The sequence below is a fragment of the Athene noctua genome, chromosome 22, assembly GCF_965140245.1.
Source record: "Athene noctua chromosome 22, bAthNoc1.hap1.1, whole genome shotgun sequence".
Lineage (NCBI taxonomy): Eukaryota > Metazoa > Chordata > Aves > Strigiformes > Strigidae > Athene > Athene noctua.
In genome coordinates, this window is record NC_134058.1 from 8,897,587 (window position 1) to 8,922,998 (window position 25,412).

General features: G+C 44.2%; 1 protein-coding gene across 2 annotated transcripts in view; it reads left to right on the forward strand.

Moving 5' to 3' along the window:
* Window positions 1-1,076: 1,076 nt before the first annotated feature.
* Window positions 1,077-25,412, forward strand: part of CDC42 (cell division cycle 42) — a 28,805-nt gene continuing 4,469 nt past the window's right edge. For both annotated transcript variants that reach the window (XM_074925120.1, XM_074925121.1), the window contains exons 1-5: window positions 1,077-1,192; window positions 14,330-14,472; window positions 19,770-19,842; window positions 22,292-22,401; window positions 22,509-22,706. In XM_074925120.1, the coding sequence (XP_074781221.1) occupies window positions 14,368-14,472; window positions 19,770-19,842; window positions 22,292-22,401; window positions 22,509-22,706 (486 nt within the window). In that variant the 5' untranslated portion in view covers window positions 1,077-1,192; window positions 14,330-14,367. The remainder of the gene's footprint in view (window positions 1,193-14,329; window positions 14,473-19,769; window positions 19,843-22,291; window positions 22,402-22,508; window positions 22,707-25,412) is intronic.

Here is a 25,412-nt window from a genome sequence, read left to right on the forward strand (position 1 = left end):
GTCCTGAGAGATGGATTTATTAATGGCTCAATGGCAGGAACGATAACTGAGCAAGGGAAAACATCTTTCAGACGTGCTGAAATCACAGGAGGCACTGAACCAGGGCCAGGAACTGCAGGCAAAAATGAAAATGATATAGAGGGTTTTTTTCAGCCTTTTCAGATGGTTTTCAGCTGTCCACAGCAGGGATTTTTAACCACAGGGTTTCTGCTGCTTCCACGTCACCTTGAGCCACACTGCGAGACCGACAGGTCTTCTGGCTTTTAAAAACTGAATTAACTCTAAGCAAGTTTTCTGTTTCAGAGCAGATTTTGGTTCCTGCTTCTCAAACGGGCAGTGCCTGGCGGTTTTCTTCTTGTGCTCTTTTTCTTGAAGGGTAATATTTCCTTTTATCTGGGGGGCTTAGGGGTGTTTGGTTATAACCCCCCCGTGAATACCCCCTGCACTGTGTGGCCATCACCCAGCCAGGGAGACTTCAGCCCTGCAGGGACGGCAGCACGAATTAGCTCATTGCTGGGGATAAACCCCTCCTCCGTCATTCCCCAGGATTGGGGGACGTGCAGCGGATCAAGCAAGGTTAGTAAAATTTGGGGATGGCTTTCGTTCTCCCCTTAGGAGAGGAGGGGGCCTGGGAGAGACTCGCAGGGAAGCACCCGCGCAGCATTGTGCCCCGCGAGCCCCAGGAGACGGGGCGGCGATTAATTTGGAATTAGGCCCTTTCTTTTGGGAAGCGAAGCCTGGATCTCAACAAGAGGAGTCGTAGCTCTTTGTGTTTCAGCTTCAGTTCAAGCAGAAAAAAAAAAAAAAAAAAAGGAAAAAACGGGGGGAATTTGTTAAGGGGGATGCCGGGGTGCTCGTGCACCCTGTAGGGGAGAACTTGTGCCCTCCATGGGCTCCGGGGCGGGGCGGGGGGATCCCACGGCCCCCGGGGTGTATGGTGGGCACGGGGGGGCCCGGGGATCCCCCCCCCCCGCCGGTGGTCCGGGGGGGCCCGGGGTGGGCACAGGTCGCTCCCGCGGGGCGGAGCGTGCCGCCGCGCAGCGCCCCCTGCCGGCCGCGCCCCGCCTCGCCCCTTCCCCCGCCGGCCGCGCCCCGCCCGGCGCCCGCTGCGTGGTGACGTCAGAGCAGCGTGCCCCTGTGCCTGCGCCGAGGAGACCCCGCAGCGAGCTGCCAACGCCCGGCGGAGACTGAGGTGAGCGGCCGCGCCGGGGCGGGCACGGCCCCGCCGCGACCCCTGGCCCCCGCCCTCGGCCCAGCGCACCCGCCGCGCGAGAGCCGCCTTCCCGGGCCCGCGGGGGGCGTGTGGGGCCTCCCCGAGCAGCCGCCGGTGAAGGGGGTGGGGGGGCCCTTCCCAACGCTGCGGGCGGGTGGGGGAGTGCGGGCTTGCGCCGAGCCCCCCCCCCCCCCCCCCCCGAGCCCCCGGTGCCTGTTGAGGGGGGTCTCGGCGTTTGTGGGGTCGGGTCTGCCGGGGGCGGTGGTGGCGGGCCTCCTCCTCCTCCCCTCCCCCGCTTCCTGGCGCGACGGGCGGGGGCCGGACCCTCGGCGCTGGGGAGCGGCGGCAGGAAGCGCTCCCGCGCTGGGTGCATCGGCCGTCGCGGGGGCCTGGGCCTGGTTCCCCGCCGGGGCTGCCCAGCCCTGGCTTCCCGCTCCGCCGGGCGGCTTGGCTGCGCTCGGGGGTTGTAGGGCAAAACCCCGGGGGTCAACTGGTGCTTGTGGGGCTGCAGGTTAGGCTCTCCGGGCTCCTCCAGGCGAGGAACGCCGGGCACTATAGCAGCTCTGAGCCGCAGCAGGGGTGCGGGTGCTGTGAAGGGCTTAGCTTAAGCTGTATGTACAGCAAAAAGTCAGGTCCTGCGTGAAAATGAGTTGGGAGGCGCTTCCTGGCTTTTGCTTCCTTAGGTGCGAGGTTGCTCCCTTACTTGAAGACTGTCCCATAGCTGTTGTTATACAGCACAAATGATGTTGCGGGTTTTGGCTGGGGTAGGAGCCGGCACTGCTTTGGTGTTGACATATGCCTCTCCTTCTTTGAAATCTCATCAAGACGTCTATCCTTCAGCAGTGTATCGCCTAGCTGTCTTGTAAAGGTTTGTTTTAGTGATCTGGACTTGTCAGCAGTGTTTTTTCCTATGAGCAGGTAGAGCTTGCACCTGGTGGCGACAGCGGGAGACGGTTGTATAGCCAGGTAGCTGTGAACATAACTGGCGTTGTGAAACCTGCGCTTAGCGAAGAATTGCAAAATCGTCAGAATTCCTGTTGCCCTGTCTGTGTGGGTACTGCAAGTGGTGGAGCTGGAGTGGCTTTGCTACCCTCTTTTGGCAAAAGCCCGGGGAAGACAAGGCCGTAATGAGGAGGCCATGTTACAGGCAACTGGGTAGTCAGAAGTAGTTCGGTCTGACCATCTGTGGTTGTCTTTGTCTCGTGTTCATCTGTGTTTCTTCTCTCCTAGGAAAGGAGGTGCTAGCTGTCTTTATTCAAGGTGTTAAATTACAGTGCCCCAAATGTCCTTTTCTTTTTTTTTTGAAGGTATTAAAAACTTGGATCAAGCCCCTCATTGCTAATTGGAGTAACTCAGTAAAGCACTTAAAGCTTCTCTCTTTCAGTTAGCAAAAGGATCTTATGCAAAACCAACTTTAGATAGAAAGCCTTTGTGTTCGGTGAGCTATACGTGGGAAATCTGTTGTTCTGCTTGGTAAACTGTTCTTGTTAGTGTAGGATTATAGGGGAGGTAGTATGGGCAGATGCATGTTTGAAACAGGTCTTATGGATGCATACAAGACTTCAGTCAGTGTATTGCTAACTGGGGAAGTGATTCTGTGTTTAAATGTTCACTTGTACACTACAGTAACAATGAGAAAAAAGATTTTTAAGTCTTGGCAAGGAATAAAACTACTGTGATGCAAGATAAAACATGTTTGCTGTTTGGTAACATGTCCTAGGCAGAAATTTTAATCATTAGATTTGCATACTTTGAACTTGGTTATTCATGACCTGCAACTGATGCTCTTTAATTCATTACGCGTCCTGCACTGGGGGTTGGTTGTTTGCCTGGAACTGATGGCCAGTTTTGGGAAGTTGATGATGTTTTCACTCTTTAATGGAAATGCTCTGGAAGTCCTGGAGTATCTAAAATGGAAACTGTAGATCTTCCACTAAAAGAACAATAGTAAACAGAAACAGAGCTGTTTGAAACTCCTAGGGATTTCCCTGATGAGGATTTCCCTGTGCAACTGTGCTCTTCTTTCCTGTAAAGCGTGCAAAAGGCCAATGTGAAGTGCAGCATGTAGTGGACCGCCAATCCTGATGTAAAAGCTCCTTCTGGTTAAGATGCAGTTGTACTAAAATAAATTTCCAACTCTTACAAGCACATACAGCTGGACATCTTAATTAAAATTTTTTCAGCAGCTATCTGTTACCCTACAAGCTTCAAAGTTAATACAGCATATTGATGTAGCTTGCTGCCAGCCCTGCTTCTGGATCCTTGTACAATACATGAATATGCATTATTGCAGTTGAGGTGTGTGTAATCTGTTTTATGCTAATGTGAGTGTTCACAGCTTTTAAAAATATCTATGGGCTTATGTATTTTAGCCCTCTCTTTCCGTTGGTTGCTTCTTGTGGTCAGCTGGGCTTTCATGCTGTCATTAGGCTTGATCATATGAATTTCAATGATCCTAGCTTCTAGAGTAGCCTGTAAGGAGGAATTGTAGGGGGATGTAGTTATCCTCACACTTGAGGCTCTGTTCCAGATGAAAGAACAACACCTATTTTGTAGGAGATGAGGATGCTGTCAAATTAAATGGAACTGAAATTGGTTTCTGGTACTCCAGGTAGCAAGAAGCTTTCTTTAACCACTTAGTGTACTGTAGACTTCTGCCTTGGCTCATCTCACCCCATTGTGCTAAATGCAGGTGAAAACCTATTTTTCGTATTTATCATGTGACAAATAAACCAATTTACTGACTAGATAAGCTTTTATGCTGAGTTTTTAAAGAGATTTAAAGTATTTTTACACTTCTGCAGCCTATTGTCGTTTAATTAGGTGGCTTCCTTCAAGCCTTGTTTAAAACAGCTCACACCATGATAGCCAAGGGTGTCCATCAGGAAGGATTACCACTAGAGGTGGCAGGTAAACCCTTTCACCAGAGTATCTCCTAGGTCTAAAGCCTGGCACAAAGTTACCCCTCCTTGAGTATGTCTGGCCACCCCTGTGCAGTGGTCAGCTGCCTCTTGCAGCCCCTGCTGCATCTTTACGGTGGTGTTCAGGTAAGTGACAGAAATGGCATTAAGACAAGGTATTCTCACCTTCTGGTGGTGGATCTTTTAGATTATTTTTGGGTGGAAGAATTGGGTTTTGTGTGCAGTAAATTTAAAATACTGAGTACAAGAATCAGAGTTTCAATGTTATTGTCTCATAATCTTTGTAATCTTCCCTTTGAGTTTCGGATGACTGTTAGTTTTAAAACTTAAAAATACTGTTTGTCCTGTTTTCAATAAAGCAGCTGTTCTTTTCTTGAGATATATTGCCTTTTCTAAACAAAGGACATTTGTGTAAGAGTTTAGTTTTGGAAAAGCTTTAAAAAACTGTTGTTCTATTAAGCTCTTGGGCTGCTAATTCACCCCATACTCTTGAATATTACGTCGTAATTTCTAGCAGGAGAGTTGGTCTGTGCGCTGTTCTCTTGTCTTGTGAAAAACCAAAATAAAACCTTTATAAAAAAAGTAATGCCTTTCTGTCTGGAGGTGGTGTGCAGACACCAGCTCATCTGTACCAAGACTTAGGTGCCTGTGGTCGGATTGCATGTTATCAGTGTGTGTTTTTTAAGCATAGACCAAACTATGGCAGGATGAAGGTTTTTACCAGGCTAACAGAGTTAGAGCAAATCAAACTGTGTAGTGGAGTGGGACTAGTTGAGGCCCAGAGGCGGGCTGTACAGTGGGAGAGGATTGCTGTCACTTGTGGTGCCAGGCTCCCAGCAATAGCTGAAGCTGCCAGAATTGTCTTGGTTTGTAAAAAGCTGTTTTGAATTGCTCAGCCTTTCTCAAGTTGAAAGATGCTGTGCTGTGTTTTTGGCCAATTATGAGTGTTCTGTTTTGGGGGAAAAATGACAAAAATGCTCCTGCAGCTTTGGATGTAAGGCAGGCAGACATCTGCCACCTCATAAACTGGTGTAGCTGTTTGCATTGGGCCAGCTGTGGTTGGTAAACAGCTGAATGCAAAAGGACTTGTTGTGGGAGGCCTGTGTGCTGGGCTTGGATTTGACAGCAGGCATGCTGTGGCTGTGGTTCACCTTGGTGTGTTAGGGGCCTCTAGGTAAAGTTTAGTGATTTTTTTATTATTTTTTTTTTTTAGTGTTTGTGAAATAATGCTGAGCTAAAGGCTTAGTTCCTCTAGGAAGGATCCTCTTCCATGTCCTGGCATATGGCTGTTAACTTCTTGAGTGTCTTCTGTGTTTTCCTACCGCTGAGAAGCTGCCAGTTGCCCGGCAGGCCCTTGGTCCTGCTGCCTTGGCGGCGATCGCGGTGCTGCGGGGTGGTTCCAGCTGCTCTGGTTCCTTCCTCTGGTTAGGTGAGTGCAGGGCAGCCTCTCCCACCTCAGTCCTGCAGTTAGCAAGCTTTCCAGCTGCTTTGTTTTACTAGAAACACCAAGATAGCTCTGTGCCTGGGAAAAGTTGCTTTTGTAGTGTTTTTTAACAACGCTTTATCTTTTTAGTCTGTGGACAGTGTGTTGCTACTTGGGCCTGAGCTATCCACCCCACCTCCTGAAGGCTCCCTTCAGGCTGTGTGCGTGGAGCACCCGCAACTGTCCCGCTCCCTGAGCGTAACAGGAATGAGGGGTGATCTTTTGCAGCTGGTGGGCATGCAGGGTGCTTCCATTATGCAAAAATGTGCCTCAAAATAGAGGAACTTCTGCTAGTGCCTGTTTTACTACTGTTAAATGTAGTTGGGTATGGGGAGAGAAACACCAAGGCTAGTGTGTGCAGTGATTTGGTAGTGTGCATGAGTAGGAGTATAGTACAGCTCATTTTAAAAAATATTTACAGTGTGAAACTAAGCTAATAAAGATAGGTTTTTTTTTAATGTGGTATTAAAATACTGAACAGGATTTTGTTACATCGTAGAGTAAACCAGCTTCCCGTAGAGTAGGAAAATGAAGAGTAACAATGAAGGATTAAAATGCCTTTGACAGAAAAGGACTTAATGTAAGCCCACACTTCCCAGTGTTTAATCTAGGGCAGGTTTTCCCAGTGCTGACAGCTGGTTTTGACAGTGTAACCTTAATCAGAGTAATAACAGAGAAGTTGACACTTTTGCTTTCTTCTGTTGAGTTTGTGGTAAAGTTAAAGTAGTTTTTCTGAACCATGAAGTGGGAGAGATGGGCAATGCTAGTGCTAAAGTGGGTGGTTGCACCACGCTGTGAACTGGTGTGGCAGCAGAGAGCCTGCTGAGTCATACCCTACCTGACCAGGCTGCACAGGCGGCTTCAATTTAGGACTAAATTCTGCTAATTTTGAATTTAGGACTAAAATGCAATGACATGGCTTTCCTCTTCTTTTTTTGAAGTTGTAGAACTTGAAACATGTTGGTAGCTTAGGTTCAGGCTTTTAAAATTCCTCCACCCAGCTGTCTTCACTTCCTATCTTGTGTATGTCTCTGCTTTACCAGCTTGTTGTGAGGAGCCTTAGTGAAGATGTGCAAAGCAGATGTCAATTCTTACATAATTAGAAAAAGAAAGTTGCATTGTGTAGAAAATATCAATTGATCTCAATTGCATTTTGAGATTTCTTACTACTTCCTTGGTAATTTGTAGTAACTTGTCCAGAAACGGGAGGTTTAAATCCACAGAGGTGTTGATACACAGGTTTTGTCAAGTAGCTGATTTAGGGGTGCTCCAAGATCCCAGACACATACTTTACCTCAAATGAGGATTCCCATAATAGCAAGTTTTGCGGTTTTCAAGAACAACATCAACCTAAGAACTAAGTTAGGCCTGTCATGGTGACGGTGAGCCCTTGTCTCTTCATAGAGCTTGCTTTTTGTGGGCTTGCCTAAACATTTCCTGTTCTTGTATCCAGCACCAGTTTGAGACTGTGGGTGTGAGGTAGAGCCCACCAGTGTGCTCTGCTGCTATGAGTTCAGATTGAGACCTGCTGGCTGTGGATCTGGATCTTTACCCAAATTCTTGTGTTTGTCTTGATACTGAATTGTAGCACAACTGAGCTTTTTTTGGCCATATGTCTCATAATTAGACACCTTCCATATAAACCAAATAGCAGTGGTGGGGTTTGGAGATCTCCCTTGTGGTGTGCAAATGCTGAGGTAGGATTTAAAGGATTGTCTGACTTGTTAGTGGCAATTAAAAAAAAAAACCAAAACAAGACAAAAAACAAAAAACAACCACCAACCAATGCTTAAGAAGGATATCTTTCTCAGGATCCTGAACTGATGCGATACAAGATTGTTTCTTGAGTCTGTCCCTTCTGCGTTCTTCAGGTTTTGCCTTGGACTTGCTCATTTGCCGCCTTCTAAGGGAGTGCAACTCCTGTGCTGGTTTGTAGTTTTTAAAGTTTGATTTTTAAGCTCTGTTTAAGAAATTGAATACCCAGGCCTTAAGCTCAACTTGGAACCTTTGGGAGCAAATACATTTTTGTGTATAGCTTGTATGCCTGCAGTAGTCTGAGCTATGGCAAAGACAGGTGGGTGGTCTTGAGTGCCAGGTGGTTTAAAGCGTAATATATTCTTTTAAATTTTGTTTACCACATTGCTAGTGTAGACATGGCAGATGTGATTAGTTCTGGGGTGAGATCTCCATGAAGAAGGTGATTCCTAGCAGACAGAAGGGTGGGCTTTGGGCTGGAAGATTCAGGTCGTGTCTGTAAATGGCTGCTGTACACCTGCAGAGGAAAATACTGGCCATGATAGTACTGCTCTTGAAACCAGTTCTGCCTTCCATGACTGTTAGACTTTCTGGAGTTCAGCTTGTAATCTGAGTGTGGCTTCTTTCACTGTTTTGCATCACAGGTTTGTGACAATATCAGTGCACCAAGAGGCCCAAGGTCTTTTAACTCTGTGGTTGACAGCTGAACTCGTGTGGTCTCTTTGCTAGAGTCTTGTGATGTTTGCAGGGAACTGATGTGCTGTATACAGTGACCTTTGTGATGAAGTGTTTGCTGCACCAGGCTTGTAGTACAGGCACGCAGTTAGTACCTTCTCCATATAATGCTGGTAGGTATCTGTGGTGGGGAAAACCTGATTGCTTGGATTGTAGTAGCTGATTATCTCTTTTTGGTGCCCCAGATTTGGGAGACTTGTCACTTTGAAAAGCAAAAGTGTAGTTTGTGGTAGGGATAGAGGAGGTGGCAGAGGGCAAGGGCCTTGAAACAGTGGGGCCGAGGTGCCTTGAAGTGGCTGTGATTAATCCAGGAACAAATTGTCAAATACAAACAAATACTTTTAGAAATATGTTTTTATAAGATATGAAAGTAGCATGGAAGGATAGAAGTGGCCAACAGAGATCAGCATGTGTAAAATCCTGTGAATATTGTTTCTTTTATTGTGACTCCTGGGTGTTTAGAGCCCACAGGAGTTAGATGAATAACCTGTTTACTATATAATTAAATTATTGGGGTGTGGGGGGGAAGGTCTGTTCCTGCAGTGTGGAGGCTCTGTTTTCCTGCAGTGTGGAGCAGGCTTTCAGGCAGGATCTGGAACCTGTGGTGGACTGGTTGTTTCAACTCATGGTGTACGCTAAAGAGCATCATGAAATGGTTCTTGGTCACTGGCTGGCAGTTGCTTGCAGCAAGCTGAGCTTAGCTGGTACCTGTGATGAAATGGCAGCAGTTTCAGTCCTGCCTGAAAGAGGAAGTCGTGGTGCTGCTGAGGCTCGACAGGAAACTAGTGCAGGATGTGTAGACAGATTTGACAGCTTGGTTTCCTTTGGCTAGGAGAATGTACACATTTAACCTGAAAACAGACTTCAATAGCTTAAAAATAAAGGGAATCTTAAGTTTGAAGGCTTGTTGTTTCTACTTGAAAATTGTATGTAGAGCAAGAGTGAAGGCAAGATAATGCAGATTCTTATCTCAGAGTAAGTAGGGAACACTGTTTGTGTACGAAGACCCACAGAATTTCACTTAATTCTTCGTGGTCAGTAGTTCATCTGTATTACAGACAGTTTTTATAACTAAACCTCCCATAGTAATGCCACATTTCATGTGCTTGCCATTAAAATGGGAAAATTAGGCTTGCACAAGAGGGGTTGTGGCCCTCAGTGTCAGGGTGCATTTGGGACAGCATTTCTTGCAACTTGTGCTTAGTGAATGGGAACTTGTGGTAGGTACCATGGATTTCCTCAGCCTTTTGTGATCTGTCAGTGTCTTTTGGTGCATGCACAGGCCTGTGTGAAGAAAGTGCATAATTCTGAATTTTCCTTTGTACTAGGAAGGATTACCGATGTACACAACATCCCACTGGAGATTTCAGTTAACTGTTCATTGCATGCTTATATCTCTGTTACCGTGTTTTGGGATTAATCCTAAATGCAGATCAGATCATAAAAGTGTAACTGAGCTTTAAAGCAAAAATCTGTAAAATGGGCCTGTTCAGTCTGCAGTAGGGCTGTCTGAGGAACTCGACAGAGTTTACAAGGCTTTGTAATCGGCAGCTCCCAGAATGCTAGATTCTAGTTTTCCAGGATACTGTTGAGTTCTGTGAAATCCTGCTGCTGGGATCATGCGCTGAACAGGTTAAAATCCAAAAAATACTAGAAGTGTGATTGATCAGTTAACATGTACTTTACTGAAGCAGCGAATTTTTTAGTTACAGTTCAGAGAGGTTTGAGAAATTAAATCTGTTCAGTGTTGGTTTTTTTTAAGAAGTCTTTAGATCGTGTTGAACAGAACCAAGTCCTATTGACTTGCATTATATTCCCGGGTTTTATCAGCTCTCCTTTCTGGGCTTGGCCAGATGGCTCACAACTACATTGCTCAGAATCCACTCACTGCACTCAAACCAGGATGACTTCAGTGTTTCAATTCCCTTAGACACTTTAAACTACTTGGAGTGTTGTCTAGTCCTGCTGGGTGTTATATATGTAGACTTCCTTTTATTAGGCTACTTTGGAGGGCAAACAAACCCAAACCTCTTTGAGGAAGGGAGACACAAAGAAGTTTGGTGTTTCACTCAGAGTTATTCTCTATTTGTATCTCATATTGGATTAAATTATGTTTAAACCACAAGTCAACAATGTATGTGTGTTTAAAGCCTTTCCTATGGGAGAGTAGGTCCCAGGATGGTGCATCTAAGCTCCCTGAAAATGAGCTTGTTTTTAGTTCTGTTCTGTGGACCTCTTAGAAGTGGAAAACATGAAGTAGCTCATCCAGCTAATCTAGAAAGCCTACTAATCCAAGTAAAATAACCTATTCAACAACTTTAATTTCCCACAGGGTAAGACTTTGGAGGCCTGTGCTTAAGACTCTAAATCTGTTTAAAACTTAGGCTAACTTATTTCAGTATTTAAAGATAAAGTTATATATCCTTTAAAAAAAAAAAAAAAAGCTGAGAGGATCCCTTTACCCGAAGATGTGCTAGAATGCATTTTGGTCCTTTAAACATGTAATCCTGAAGTGTCTAATGGGGTGTGGGGGAGGGCAATTAAACAACTGTGTGAGAGAAGTGGTAGTTGCTTGGTATATGGAGAACTTTTAGTAGGCCAGTTCAAATTTTTGTGGTGAATTTTGCTAACATCTTTCTTTAGAAAGAAGGAAAAAATAAAACACACCACCCTGCCTGGTGCTTTTCCAGGTCCCCTGTTGAGCAGTTTACGTTCTGCTTTATGCTCCAGAGAGAGGCCTGGGGTTATTTGCCCTGTGTTTTGTTCCCACTGCCAGAAAGCTTAAAAGGGTTGGATCAGCTGGTAGGAGAAGGTGACTTGTGGCTTGAGTTCAGGGCCTTTACCTCACCCCAGTGTAGCCACCCTACATGTTTGAATTGGTGATGCAGACTGTGCTAACCCTTTACTTTGGGAGTGAATTTGAGGTGCAGGGTGAGAGTAAGCAGTGCTTTTATAGGAAATACTCAATTTGAACTGCTGGTGTTCCCTAGTGTATGAGTAATTCCGTAGATCAAGATGATCATTCGCTGCAAAAGTCAAGAGTTGACTGTTGGCAGGAATAATGCAACCTGTGTGCGAGGTGTGTGTGTGTACAGCTTGTTGCTCGGTCTTAGCTGGAGTCTTTAAGCTGAGCCCTTACCAGAGTACAGCAGCTTCTCTCCCAGAGCTGGTGTGGGGACTTGGCTGTGTCTGAGGGCAGGAGAAGGGTGGAAGTTTGCAGTACAGTCAGGTGATCTGATGTGCTTTCTGATACTCGGTTTTGTTTTGTTGCTTGCTTGATGCTCGCCAGAGTAATGAGTTTTAAGGAGTAACACTAAACACATCCCTTTTTTTTAACAAAGGCATGTGTGAGCTTATCTTGTCTGAGTGCATATACGGCATTTTAAGATTTATAGTTAACCAGGGACTGTTATGCTGCACTGAGCATAGGAAGTGCTTCAGAGTCTGGATTTTTCCTCTACTGTGCTTTCTGGGTTCTGGAAAGGCTGTCTTGAAGCAGATGTGCAACCTGCAAATTATGGTTAAACAAGGAAATAAAAATAATTGGGGCAAAGGGTAGAAGAGGAGGTAGAGCAGGAAGAGGGGGAAGAAATACAGAATGGGGGAGGGCAGGGTGGAAAGTGAGATTGGGTTTCTCTAAAGGGTTGTCTGTGTGGTGCTGAATGTTCTTGTCCCCTTGTGATAGCACTTGGGGTGAGCAAGGACAGCTGGAGCAGGGATTTCGTGAGTTGGAGTAGGCAGTGTAATGAATTCCACTTAAAACTGAAAAGGAATACAGGAAGCGGCTGGGAAACCCTGTGTGGAGGCTTGCTTTATACTGCATTTATTGACTCTGACAGGAATTCGTGAAGGCTGCTACCTGGTCTGTGCAGTGACACCGCTGAATGGCTGCGTTTGGGCAAATCCCGAAGAAAAAGCACATGATGGTGCCTTATTGTATGGATAAGGCTGGCAAGCTAGTGAGGCATGCTGGTAATTCAGGCTGGTTTTATTGGAGTGTGCTTGAGCTGGTTAGCTAGGCCTGATATCTGTTTTGATGTATTTTCCTTTTAAAATCTACTTAAGTGACTCATCCCCTTCCACCTTTGTTTTGAGCATGAAGCCTTTCTTAATTGGGGACTGAAGTGCTCTGTTCCATTGCTTGCTTTCTTTCTGGTGACTTGTTTTTCTTCTAAAGTGTGACTTTTTCAGCCTTGCTGTGCTTGTGGCACTGATCTATATGAGTACCTTTGCAGTTGAGAGAATATTGACTAATATTACTTAGCTATAAACAGTTGAGCTGGCCTGAACACAAAAAATGTCTTTTGAAATGGAAATAATTGCTTTGTCCTTCTGAGTAAATGTGTGCTTGATTCAGGGCCAAATTTCAGAGCTTTTTGTAGTATTAATGAAGGGCCTGTTGATACGGCTTTGCTGTGCGCCCTGCTGGTTGTCCTGTGTGAAACAGGTCTGCTGCATACATCAATAGATTCTGTTATTTTGATACTGAAATATGGCACCAAGGAGAGGGTCGGTGATAATGCCTGATGCCTACACAAATCCTTCATCTCTGTATATGTTGAAAGAAGATGCATAGACAGCAGTGTTGTGAGTGCATGACGTACCAGATGCTGGCTGGTACGTGGTGTCCTGCTCTGACAAAGACTCTTTGCTGCCATTTCTCAAAACTGACCACTTGTGGATCTCTCTATGGCTTGTAGGAATGGTGGTGATTAGTATTTCCCTACAAGTACTGTTTTTAGGAACTTTAGAGTTTGTTTATTGCCAAGCTAGGTGTCTGTCTAAATCTTTGAGCATCCTGCAGTATCTGAAGAGAGGCTGGTGGTGCAAGGTTTATTTTCAGTCAGTAGCAATTACCTTTTCTTGCAAGTGTGATGTACAGTATCAAATCATGTTGCTAGCTTTGACCGGAGTCCTCAAAAACCTGGAACTGCATTGTACTTCTTGAGGGTCACTCTAAGTGAAATCCCCTGAAAGTTCCCAAATGCATAGTTCAGTAGGATTTGATTCAGCTTTTTTAAAGTAGTTACCCAGAAGTGAGAGCCATGGAAACATCCTTGGTAGGCTAAAGCATTGCCACCATTCTGAGGGCAGATTTGCTGCAGTGGATGTCTCTTCTTGTTCCCTCTGCCTCCACCCTGGCAAGGGGTAACTCAGTTTGCAAGTCTTTGCTGTTGTAAATAAAAGTACTTCCAATAATATGGAAATGTTGAAAGTCAGTGGGAGCTTTGCCACTTAGGCTTGCTGGGGTCAGGGTTTCACACCTGTATGTGAATGAATGGCTAGAGGCCTGGTACTTTTTCTAATTAAAGTAATATATTAATGAAGGGCAGCTGTGTCTGGTAGTGCTAACTGATGTTTGGAGGAGGAGGTATTGATGGCAAATACTGGTTAATATGCTAAAGTCTGTGCTGGGACAGTGTCAAAATAGCTGAGTGCATTATTTTGTAATGTCTGGAGAGTAATACAGTTCCTTGGGAACCAGGTGCCCTGCTGAGCTGCTCAGTGCTGTTAGCCACTTTAAAGGTGGCAATGAAAGTATGTGTTAAGTAGCAAAAGATTATAGAACTGTACTTAGCCTTAAAAAAGGTGAGAGGAGGAGGAATTAATCATGTTTACCTCTGTCTGTCCCTGCTTATTTTTATCCCATAAACTAGTTTCAGAGCTCACTGCCATGTTTCCTGCTGAGCTTTCTTCACAGAAGTGCTCTCCAGAGGGAAGATCTCTTGGGAGGCATGTGTGTTACTTGGCAGCTATCAAGACCCAAGCTTAAACTTTTGTCTTTCAGCGCATCTAAGGCTGGATGCGTCCATGTGTTAAACTCAGAGTCTGGTAAAGCCTAAAGACCTTTTTTTGCTCACCTCTAGGTAACTAGGCAGAAATCCCACTGTATATTAGAGTGACTGAATTTATCTAGTCCTCCTTCCCAGTGTAGAAAAGTGACTGTGTCAAATGTAGTCTTAGATGGTGTTTGGCAATTGAATGCAGTGGGAGGGGTCTAGTGGTAGGGAGGAGGTATTTGCATTTATGAAAATGAGCAGCTTCCTGTTGTGTGTGTGATGGAGGGAACAGATCTACCAACTGATTTCGGAATGTCTTGGTTTTGGGTCCTAAATGTGCTGCTGGTGGTTTGGGCTCCAATCAAAGCTTATCAATGGCATGTGCTGCTATCTAGTGATCATGAGAAACATCTAAATATATGTATCTTTTTTTTTTCTTCAGGGTTCTCGTTGGAGCTGATATACTAGTAGACTTCAGCTATGCAGACGATCAAGTGTGTAGTCGTGGGTGATGGTGCTGTTGGTAAAACCTGTCTCTTAATTTCTTATACAACAAATAAATTCCCATCGGAATATGTACCAACGGTAAGTGTGAGAATAGCTCCAGTTGTTCTTCAGGCATGATGGGGTAGGGAAGCATGAGTTTCCTTCTGAACTACCCTTTATGGTGTGCACACCTTAATACTTATCCTTACAGCCCACTTTCCTGTTGGAGACTGAACTAATACATCATGGGAAAGTAATGATCAGTCTGATACACTGCTGTTATTTATCTTTTGCATTGCCTGGCAGTGCTGGGATGCCTTTCCTGTATCTGTTCTGTTCTTGCTGCTTCACTGCTCTGCAGAATCTGGGCTTCTGTTTGAGAATGGCCACCAGCTGGATTCTGTAAACAAGATTATTTGCAGTTGTTAGGACTGCTAAGTGGAGAGCAAGTAGCAGGAACACCTGCTCTCCAGCTTGTGATCTCAGTTCTTGCTACATCTTCATTTTTAGGGAAAGTAGTATTTTATGCTGCTAGAATAGTCAGTGAGTACAATTAACACTTGCAAAGCAAAGATGAGCACCAGAAACTCTGAAAGATCCAGAAGTTGTGCAGTGTGGCTAGTTAACTTCAGTGAAACATGAGAAATATGTTTATATTTAGACTCTGCAGTTTCACTCATTTATACTTCTAAGCATTTGCCAGCTTTGTAGTCCTTGACTAATTTTAAGTAACTTTTTTGAGTTTTACAGCCTCAGTTTTCTGAGATTCTGAATCCCTTGACTTACCTAAAGATCAAGTTGGGAGCATTTTGCTGACTGCCTGTGAGAGGCATGTGTATTATCTTTCCAATAGAAAAGTGTTTTTCTTTGTAATATTGCATATGCAAGATCAGCATATTGATACTGAGGTGGCTCAGTTCTTTAGTGAGATTGCTGCAAGAGACTGACATCTGGATGCTCTTTTTACTAGTTTTCTCTGTTACGGACCTGAAGAGGACATCATCTACTAACGTAAGATTTGAAGAGTTTACCTAGGTACCTCAAATTTGCATCTGGAAATTGCAAAAAGATTCAACACCTGCTGCTGGAAGGGTCAATCTTTTTTGCTATTATAAAGCAACTTTAAAATAGCTCCTCTGAGATGCCAGGTAGCTCTGCCTGATAGTTCTTTCAGAATATACTTCTTTATAAAAATGTCCTGTCTTTGTGGAAAAGAATTTGCAGTGAATGTCATTGCCCCTTTTTGAGGTATTGGCTTTGTATACTATCCAAAGATTTTTCAACTTGCCAGGTTTGAGGTTTGTTAAGGATAGGACAGGCTTCCACAGGACGAAAATAAACGGTTTGTGTTTAGTGGTAGATTGGGAGCTAAAGATGAAGGGGCTCCCAAACCTGTGAGTGTTCAGGTTGGATGCAGTGGCTGCTGTTAGGAACCTGAGGGTTTTGCTGTGGGTGTGGAGACCCACAATCAGCCTCACTAATGAGCCTCTGTTATGGACTAGTAGAGAAGTTGTGTTTGAAACTGTTATTTGCCATTCTTAAGTTTTTGAGAGTGGTGTCAGATGTCCTGCTGCCAGGCTTCTAGGACAACCACATCCTGTGCTGAACCTGTGGAAGTCTTCTTGCCCTATTTAAGCTTTTCTTTATGGTCAAGACAAAATGAAAGTGGTCAGTGAGTTCAGGCAGTGAATGTTTCTATACTTACCCCTAGTGAAATGACCCTTAATTATGTTGCACAAAAAGTTATAATCTTAAAGTGTGTATTTTGAAAGCTTGTGAGTTTGTCTGCTGTCCTGCAGATGGTAGTACTGACTGTAAATCCCTGCTAACAAGCAGTGTGGAAAAGCCACTCAAAGTAAGTTGCTTGCCAGTAAAGTGTGTTCAAGGTGTGCTAAGGCTTATTTATGCCTTTTAAAACTGTCCCATGTTTTCAGAATAGTATTTACCTCTGAACTTCATGGCTTGAGGAACTCACTGTTCTGGGGATATCACAGGCTTATTGATAATTCTGTGTATGACCTAAAGGTGTATTTCAGACTTTGGAAACTGGTAAGTAACCTCTGATATTCCAACTAGTACTTCTAGTAATAAATGGGCAAAGAACTAGCATTGTTTCCAAAATGAAAGCAAGCTGTCTGACAAACCTTCATGTCCTCGGAGTGTTTGTGGCTGAATAAAGACCCCAGAGTAAAATGGGTAGGACTCAAACTAACAAAAATGTTTAAGCAGGAGTAGAACCTGCAGGTAAAGTTCTGATTTTGAGAACATGGTAGATACTGGTGGTAGCTCAAGGCCAATGTACCAACAAATACCGGGATTTCAGCTGCAGCAGCTACTGTGAAGTCTCTCTTGGGAGGAAGGTGGCACCTTTCTTCCCTGAGGGTGTCCAGCAGTCCAGGACACAGAGCAGTTAGTACAAGGTGGGGATGCTTTAGCAAATCAGCAACAGTCTGGCTTCAAACTGAGCTGCTCCATGTGTGCAGGCACTTGAGTGGCTGGTGTAAACTGCCTGTGCCATTGTGCTGTGTAGCTGTTCTTGTGCAGCAATGTGGCCAAAACATCCCTGGAGAATGCACCAGTTCAGACTGACAGATTAGTTTTTTTCACTTGGCTCTGTTTTGCAGATCTTTCTCTTTTTTTGAGGATATTTCCCAGTGGGAGATGGGTTTCATATTGCTACTGCACATGGTTTGTCACCTGCATGTTTTTGATGTCATTGCTATTCTCAGAAAAAGCAGAAAGGGACATATTCATGGAAAGGCAATGTTTGGGTAGTGGCAGATCAGGTGTGAGTCCTGTAACACAATAACTCATGCCACCTGCTGTAATAGATTGTGTCACTGGCAGGAATTGAAACTTCTTGTTGGGCTAATTGTTGCTCTGGTTATTATCCTGTCTGCACAATTAAGGATGAAATTTTCTGTGGATTATGTTATGAGGGTGTAGTTGCCAGGTTTGCCTGAAGGCTGGCCTTGTAACCCTGGCCTCCTTAGGGCTGAACCTTTTCAATAGTGACTGTACCTTAAAAAAAAAAAAAATTAAATTTCAAAATCCCATTTTGCAGCTAGGGAAATTAAAATAAAAATAATGAGGAGGGAGAATGCATGTTAATCCCCCTAAAGGGCAGCTACAGGTAATACTATTGACTTCCTATCCACTGGGTGAAAATGAGGAGAGAGATCTTTGGGAGATAAAGCTGCTGACCATCTTCTGACATCTGGAAAAGCAAGTGCTCTGACCCTCAGTGTGGACCATACCAGTTTTTGGTTCTGTACCTAGCAATAGATGAGTTCATCCTGACCTGTCCTTTGGAGGCTTGAAGTAGTGTTCATGGCATATCGGAGAGGCTCTGGGAAATGCCTCTTCCACCCTCCTCCAGCCTGAAGGTCTTATTTGTAGCTGGACACTTTCTAGGTTGTTCAGTAAGGCAAACTCAGTACAGTGTGTAAAGGTTTGGGCTGCAGGTAATGGAGATCAGTGTTTAAATCTCTTGCAGAATGCTAATTCCAAATAGTATGAGAGGTAGACATCTAGGTGATGTTCCTGGGGATGTGGAGCATGCTGTGGCCATGGCTGCTTTCTCAGTTGCTCTGAGTTGTGAAAAGTTGAAAAAAAAATCAGTGTGGTGTCTACACTACCACTACTGCTGTTACAAACAGACCATTGAATGACTCGAGCATGGCCAGAGAAGGGCAACGGAGCTGGGGCAGGGTCTGGAGCACAGGTCTGCTGGGGAGTGGCTGGGGGAACTGGGGGGGTTCAGTCTGGAGAAGAGGAGGCTGAGGGGAGACCTCCTGGCCCTCTGCAACTCCCTGCCAGGAGGGTGCAGAGAGGGGGGATGAGTCTCTGGAGCCAAGGAGCCAGCGCCAGGCCCCGAGGGAATGGCCTCAAGCTGCCCAGGGCAGGGTCAGGCTGGCTCTGAGGAAGGATTTCTGTGCAGAAGGGGCTGCTGGGCGTTGGAATGGGCTGCCCAGGGCAGGGGGGGAGTCCCCGGGATCCCTGGAGGGGTTGAAGAGTCGGGCTGAGCCAGCGCTGAGGGATCTGGGGCAGTTGGGAACGGTCAGGGTGAGGTTCATGGTTGGACTGGAGGAGCTTCAAGGGCTTTTCCAACCCAGATGATTCTGTGTGTCAGATACTGCTTTAACCAGGACAATCAGGTAGAAAGGAGACAGATCTGAACTCTTGGAAGTTCAGCTTTGAAGTGTTGCTGGTCTTACCTCAATTTTTAGTGGGATTTTTTTCAAGGATCTAAACTTACTAAACCCCTGTTCATATATCCATTTGACTGCTTATTTCTGCATGTCCCTCCCTCCTCACTTTCAAGCTTTTGAGATGGCTGCTGGCCTCTTCAGTGTTGTGGTTTACTTCAGCTGTGGGAGCTGCTCAGACTTCTGTGTTGAAGCAGAGCTTCCTTATTACTCAGAGATCTCAACTGTCTCCGAGTAACCTTGCAGTACAGTATGCAGGGACAGGTGGTTTGGTGGTTTTTTTTACAGTGGGAAGAATTTTTTTTTGCCAGTTACTTTCAGAAATACTGTCTGTTGCAGTTTTGAAGATAAAACGGTTAACTGTGATTACAGGTACTGACCACAGACAGTGTACTCTTTAATGCTGAGTGTGTGGGTGTTAAAGGAGAAGGCTTTGGGTAGGTCCTCACACTCAATTATGTTGTAAACAAGTTACTGGATTAAACATTTTTGGTAGTTTTAACTTTTGATCTGTAGCAGGTCTGCCTTGGAGGACAGGACTGTTGTGCCAGATGCTGTACAGAGACAATATAACCTGGTTGTCTGGAGCCGGATTCTCCATTTAGATTGAGAGTGAATTTGACACAGATTGATTTTGATCAACTATATTGCTTCCTCCAAAGATGGAGGGTCAGTTCCTGTTGAAAAGATGGACTCTGTATTGAATTCCCCAGAAGTTCAAAAAGATGAACTTCAGAGGACTCAGATCCTGTGAGAAGCCCTGTAGCTCTGTGCCCTGAAGGGCTGGGCTAAAGTTTATCAGTTCTGTCTTTGTGGGGATGTGTTTACTGTGTCAGACCAACAGCGAAGGTTGAAATTTCTGTAGCAGTGTGGGAAGCCTCTGTAATTACAGGCAAGAGGTGCTGCAGGTGTTTTGTTCAGTGGCTTTTACCCTGTTATATGCAGTGGTGTATCTAGTGTGACTTTGCTTTAGATCCCTCACAGAAACAGCTCTTGCATCCCTATTCCCTGTTGAATTGTCCTGTAACAGCCTTAATTAATGGTAATAGCATTGCAAGCCTAATGGCTCCTGTTATTCTGTGCAGGTGACTCTTACAGAAATTAAAGGGGGTCTGACAAGGTAAGTAGGGTGACGATTTGAAAGATGGCTTGTTCACATCCTCTTAAATGTTTGTCTTTTCTTACCAGGTTTTTGATAACTATGCTGTAACAGTGATGATTGGAGGAGAGCCTTACACCCTAGGCCTCTTTGATACTGCAGGTGAGAAAACAAGTGCTTGTGTCATTGTAATTGCCCAGGATTTAGTGGAGGTGGTGTTGAACATGAAGACATACAGTTGTCTTGGGATTTTTTATGAAAGGGAAAAAACTTTCTTGGTTCTTCTTTCCTGACCTTTGAGGAATTGCTAAATCAAGTTCACATAAAAAAACCACCAGCAAACATCAACCCCCCTGCCCCCCAAACATCTACTTTTTTTAGAAATGTTTTATTTTTGCAACACCAGAGGACAAGATTCAAACTTTCATCCCTGATCTAGGTAATAACTGGAGGATAATGGTATTCTATTTTTTGAACAAAATTTAAGGAGAAAATTGTGTTGAATAATATGTGGATTCTATGTGTGTTTTGTTCCGTAAATAGCCTATTTTTTGCCAAACATCAATACGGAATGACTAACATTAGAACACGTGCATGTGTTGTGTCTCTAGATTCTTGACATGGATGAAGTCAAGATGTTGTGTGGTGCTTCATAAGCCCTCTCACTGTAGGCTTTTTTAAAATTAAAAATAAATCTGCAGGCTTTTTTTAAATGGTTATTAGACTATCTCAGGTTCTGGCTGGAGAAATGTACAGTGATTAAACAGCTACACATGTTGCTTTGCAAGTGTGAAAATTTAGCAAGAAAGGGTAGAAAGTGGTTCAGCTGTTAGTTACCCAGTCCCTAACCTGTAATAATACCAAAGTGGTATGGCAACATCTGGTATGGTAAATTATCCTTCAAGAGAGTCCTTCCAGAGAGCTTAGATAAGCTGTTACCTCAAACTGTCTTATTAGAGCTTAATCTGACAGTTTCCAGCTGAATTCTTACAGATGCATCATTAATGTCTTACTTGATTAATGAAATGATCTTAGACTTCCAATCAAACACTGTAGGTTCAATTATCTCTTCACATTCTCCTAAATGTGATTTACATGTTGGTTATTACAAATTCCCAAGTTCATGGATGAGGAGTTGAGCATAGAAGCCCCTTCCTGACACACACTGTGTAGGCTGCTGTAGGGACCAGTATTTAGATGGGTCTCAACTGTAGCATTCTGGTACCTGCATGAGTAGAAGCTGTGTTAGATCCTTTTCTGCCTGTTTTCCTGCTGAGGTCCTCTGGAAACTGGTGTGTGTGTAGATATGCATATCCATATGCACATTGACATGAGTGCAGTAACCCTGAAAGTAATTTTGAAAACTTACCAAGAGGCTTTAGTGTGTGCAGGTGACTCTGCACTTGTGAATATAAAGGCTTTCCTTTCAGATCTGGGCTTTTGTTCTTTAAAGGTCACCTGCTTTTTGCTAAATAGTAACCAGCACAAGTTACAGAACTTAACAATGGGCAAACTCACTATTAAATAACTGTCAAATTAAAAAAAACAACCCACAAAGTCTTTGTTTAGAACTTGTACTATGAAGACAAAGCTTTTTGGAGTAATCTGTTAATTGCAGTGAGAGGTTTTGGTCAGTGCCTAGCTCCTCTGTGTCCAGCTAAGCATGATAGCTGTAACAAGCTGCCTTGACCTCCATCTTCACACTGTAGATCTTCCTCCATTGAGATGTCTCAAGTGTTGAGTTGGCGCCTTCAAGATCTGAGAGGTCTTTGTGCTGTGTGATAGGTGAGAGAGCATCGGTTGAAATCTGAGGCATTTTGAACAAGTGTTTCTGACTTGGTTGCCAGCAGCTACAGCAGCTTCTTTAGTGCCAGGTTTTCTTTCTAAAAATAGTGCTACTGAATTGAGAGGAGGAGGTTTAAGAATGAGCTGAGCAGAATTGGGCTGGTGGTGTCCTGCAGGGACTGCCTGCTCTCTTTTGGGCCCAAAGGGAAGAGCCTGGCTTCCCCTGACATATAGCCCGTGTGGGGACTCTGGTGTGTTCTTAGGGGAGTGCTGCTGGATGCCTGAGTGTGCCCTCACCTGTAACAGCAGCATTCTCCTCTTACTGCACGGAGGACACTTCACTAAGTGTTCGCAAGCGTAAGTCAGAACGTTCTGGAGAACAACACTGCCTCTTTGGTTTTTGTCCTCCAAACTGCAGGGTTTTTGCAGAGTAATGAAATTTGATGGCATAATACTTTTAATGAATTGACTTGGTGCAGGAGACCTCATCTGTAGCTGGATCCATGTTTGGTAACTTCATTGCAGTCAAGGGAGAGTGTTACACAGTCTGAGGGCGTTTGATCTAAAAATTATTAGAGTGTACTCCTATCAGACTTCCTAGCTCTCCTGTGACTCTTAAGCAGCTCATTGTTACATAGCAACAGAATGAATTCAGGATTTGAGAACTGGGATCTTTGAATGTTTGGGTTCAGGGCATGTGCATTTGCTTAAGAGTTAGGATTAATCACAGTAATGCTATTGTGCTAGAATATGCATTCTAACCACCTGAAAAGGGCAGTATTTCACTGTCTGGGTCTAATACTATGTTAACTTTCTCCTCTTCTAGGTCAGGAAGACTATGATAGATTACGACCCCTCAGCTATCCACAGACAGATGTATTTCTGGTCTGTTTTTCAGTGGTGTCTCCTTCTTCATTTGAAAATGTGAAAGAAAAGGTTGGTTGAACTCTGCCTAAAAAGGGAGCTGCTACAATGATCTTGGAAATATGTCAGGAGTTATCTGAGGTGGTTAGTAACAAATACTGTGTCTTCTGTGTCTTTAGTGGGTACCTGAAATTACTCACCACTGTCCAAAGACTCCTTTCCTGCTTGTTGGGACCCAAATTGATCTCAGAGATGATCCCTCAACAATTGAGAAACTTGCCAAGAACAAGCAGAAGCCCATAACTCCAGAGACGGCTGAAAAACTGGCCCGGGACCTGAAGGCTGTCAAATACGTGGAATGCTCTGCACTTACGCAGGTGAGAGTTGGTCTTTGACTGCTTTTGCTTGTTTGTGTTCCATGCTTTTCTTCAGTTATGGGGGAAACCAGCTCGGTATGGATGTGAAAGGGTATGAGCTCTGTTTCTGCTGATGGCACAGTAGCTTTCTCTTTGTCCTGTTGTTCTAAGGCACAAGGAGTTGGCAGTGGTAGAAAGAGAATGAGCCTGTGGAGATTAGGCATAGTGTAGAGGAGTGATGGAGGAGGATGTGTTTCCTTTTGTGTTGGAGGAAAATAGCTATTGAAAACTTAGGAGTGTTACAGACAATAAGTGTGTTGACACAGAACGCAACTCTCCCCTGAAGACATCAGGCAAAGAAAAACCTCAGGAAAGTCAGTTCTGGTACTTCTAAGACTAGAAGCCTTCATACTTGCGAGAGCTGCTTTCTCTTCCTGTGCAGTTGTGAGCTGTTTCCTGTGTCTGCCTTGAGATGGAAGTTCTGTTGAAACAGAAAATAACAATGAAATATTTCTTAAGACACAAATGTGGTGATGTTGTGTGAACTAACTTGTGAATATGAGTCTAAAGCCAACTAAAATAGCTAATTTGAGGCAAGGAAACCCAATTATCCTTTCCCTTGAAATTAGGAATACTAGGATGGGGTGGATGGGAGCCATCGGCTGGCTAGCTGGCATGATGCCTTGACTTTGGATGCCCCAGGAACTTGCATGCCTACTCTTGCAGAACTGACTACAGCTCTAACAATTTCCTTAATATTACTCTAAAGAATTTGCCCCTACCTGATGATACTGTGCACTCCTAGTTCAATGCACAAGTCCCTCCTTCTTTTCAGTTTTGTTGTACATTCATCTCTAGTATCTTGAGCACAAAGCTTTGTTGCTAAACTTCATGAAGCCTGAAGTTCTGCTTATCTTGTACCTTTTACGCAGATTGCATATTGACTCTTCCATTTGGGATCCTGAGACTTTTTTCTAACAAAGATTTGCCTGAGTGCTGAGAAGGAAGAGGCTTTCAATGGAATTGTGCAGGACAGTAGCACTGGAGGTGTTGTGACAGGCTTATCCTAGGGATCCCTGATCAAAAGGTGGTCTTGCCTGCGCTTCCTTACTGCCCACACACAAGCTGAGGGATATTTGTGCCTGAGTTGTAATTCTTTTGGATCTGTTCAGTCCTGAAATACCATTTTAGGTGGTGTCTGGCACATCCTGAATGCTGATGTGAACAAGACTGTAGAACCTGCTAGTTGGTTAAATACATACCAGGACTTTGTCCTGTATAGCTCACTGAGACCCTTTCCTCTGTACCTTTAAGCTTGCCTTGTTTTTCAAATTGCATGGAAGCACCTAAAATTGCCAGGGTAAGAGTTGATGCGATTAAAAATTTCAGTGTTTATCCATTCTTTTTACTTCCAGATAGACTAATCTGTCTCTGTTGCAGAGAACAGCTTTATCACTTGGAAGCTCAGCCTGAACTTCTTCCAGAGCACTAGAGCTTGTATACCTGTTGATGGTTTTAGGAATCAAGAGTAACCTGGGAAGGAGGGTTCAGAAGCCTTCTCACCTGGAAGACTAGTTGGTTTGCATCTGCTCTATTCTTCTTCCTTCATTTATTGTTGACTCCCCTCACAAAACACCTTTTTTCCTCAGCCTGTCAGTAATAGCTGCCAAACAGAAATGTAGATTATTTGTGAAGGGTTGCTTGGAGTTCCTGGCAGTGATCTAGCTGGCAGCTTGCTAAACACAGAAGTTGTCTGGCTTTGCTAGCCAGGAGGGTTGTTTTCCTACCTGCAAGGCAATGTTGTAGTAGCTGGTATCAACTACTCAGCTGGGTAGTTCACTTTCTCTTTACCTTGGCTTCTGTCTACATAGTTCACCTCAGCAGACTAGAGTGTCTTTTTACCCTCCCACCTAATTTAAAAATGACTTTGACACCACAGTAGCAAGTAATCATAATATCATGGAACCAGAGCGTGGTTTTTTTTTTTCCTGGGAGGAAGAATTTGCTTGTCTGTGTAGAAGAGTTGATGTTCTGAAAGTCGTAAGAGGCTGAGTTGGAGTCTTTTCTGTAAAGACAAAATATCTTCTCCCTGAGTTTGGATGACAACTGTACTGAGGAGTCAGTTCTGTTTCCTCTTTCCTCAAGTTATGGAATCCCTTTTTTTAATTAAGGCACTCTCAATGTCTGTTTTCAACCTTTCTCTACAAAATAGTACCCAATACCACTGTAAAAAGTGGATAACGCTTTGCTGTTAGGAAAGGGTGGCTGACAAACAGATAACCACTAAAATGATAGTTGCTTCTGTAACACATAAGAGGGTAAATGTCTGAAGCTCAATGCTAATAGTTAACACAAGGGAGAACTCTGAATTCAGTTCCTTTTTTCCCCCCTGATGCTGGGTTGACAGTTTTGATAGACTTATGGACAGTTTAAGAGAATTTATGAGTGGAGGGGGTAAAGGGGGCCTGAGCTCAACCCGTTTCCCAGTGCAGCACAGGAGCCCTGTTACTTTAACCAGAGTATCAAGGCCTGTGTGTCAGTGCTATCAAACACAGTTTCCTTAATGTGGTTACTCTTTTATCATTGAGGCTTTCAACCCCAGTCCCATTTTCATAACCATTCTGTCCCTGTCTTGTTTTTTTCTCCCCTTATCCCAGTTTTTTGCTACATCCTTCCAACCTTCAAAACAAATCCTAAATTCTGTTCTCTTGAACAAATTAATTTCTC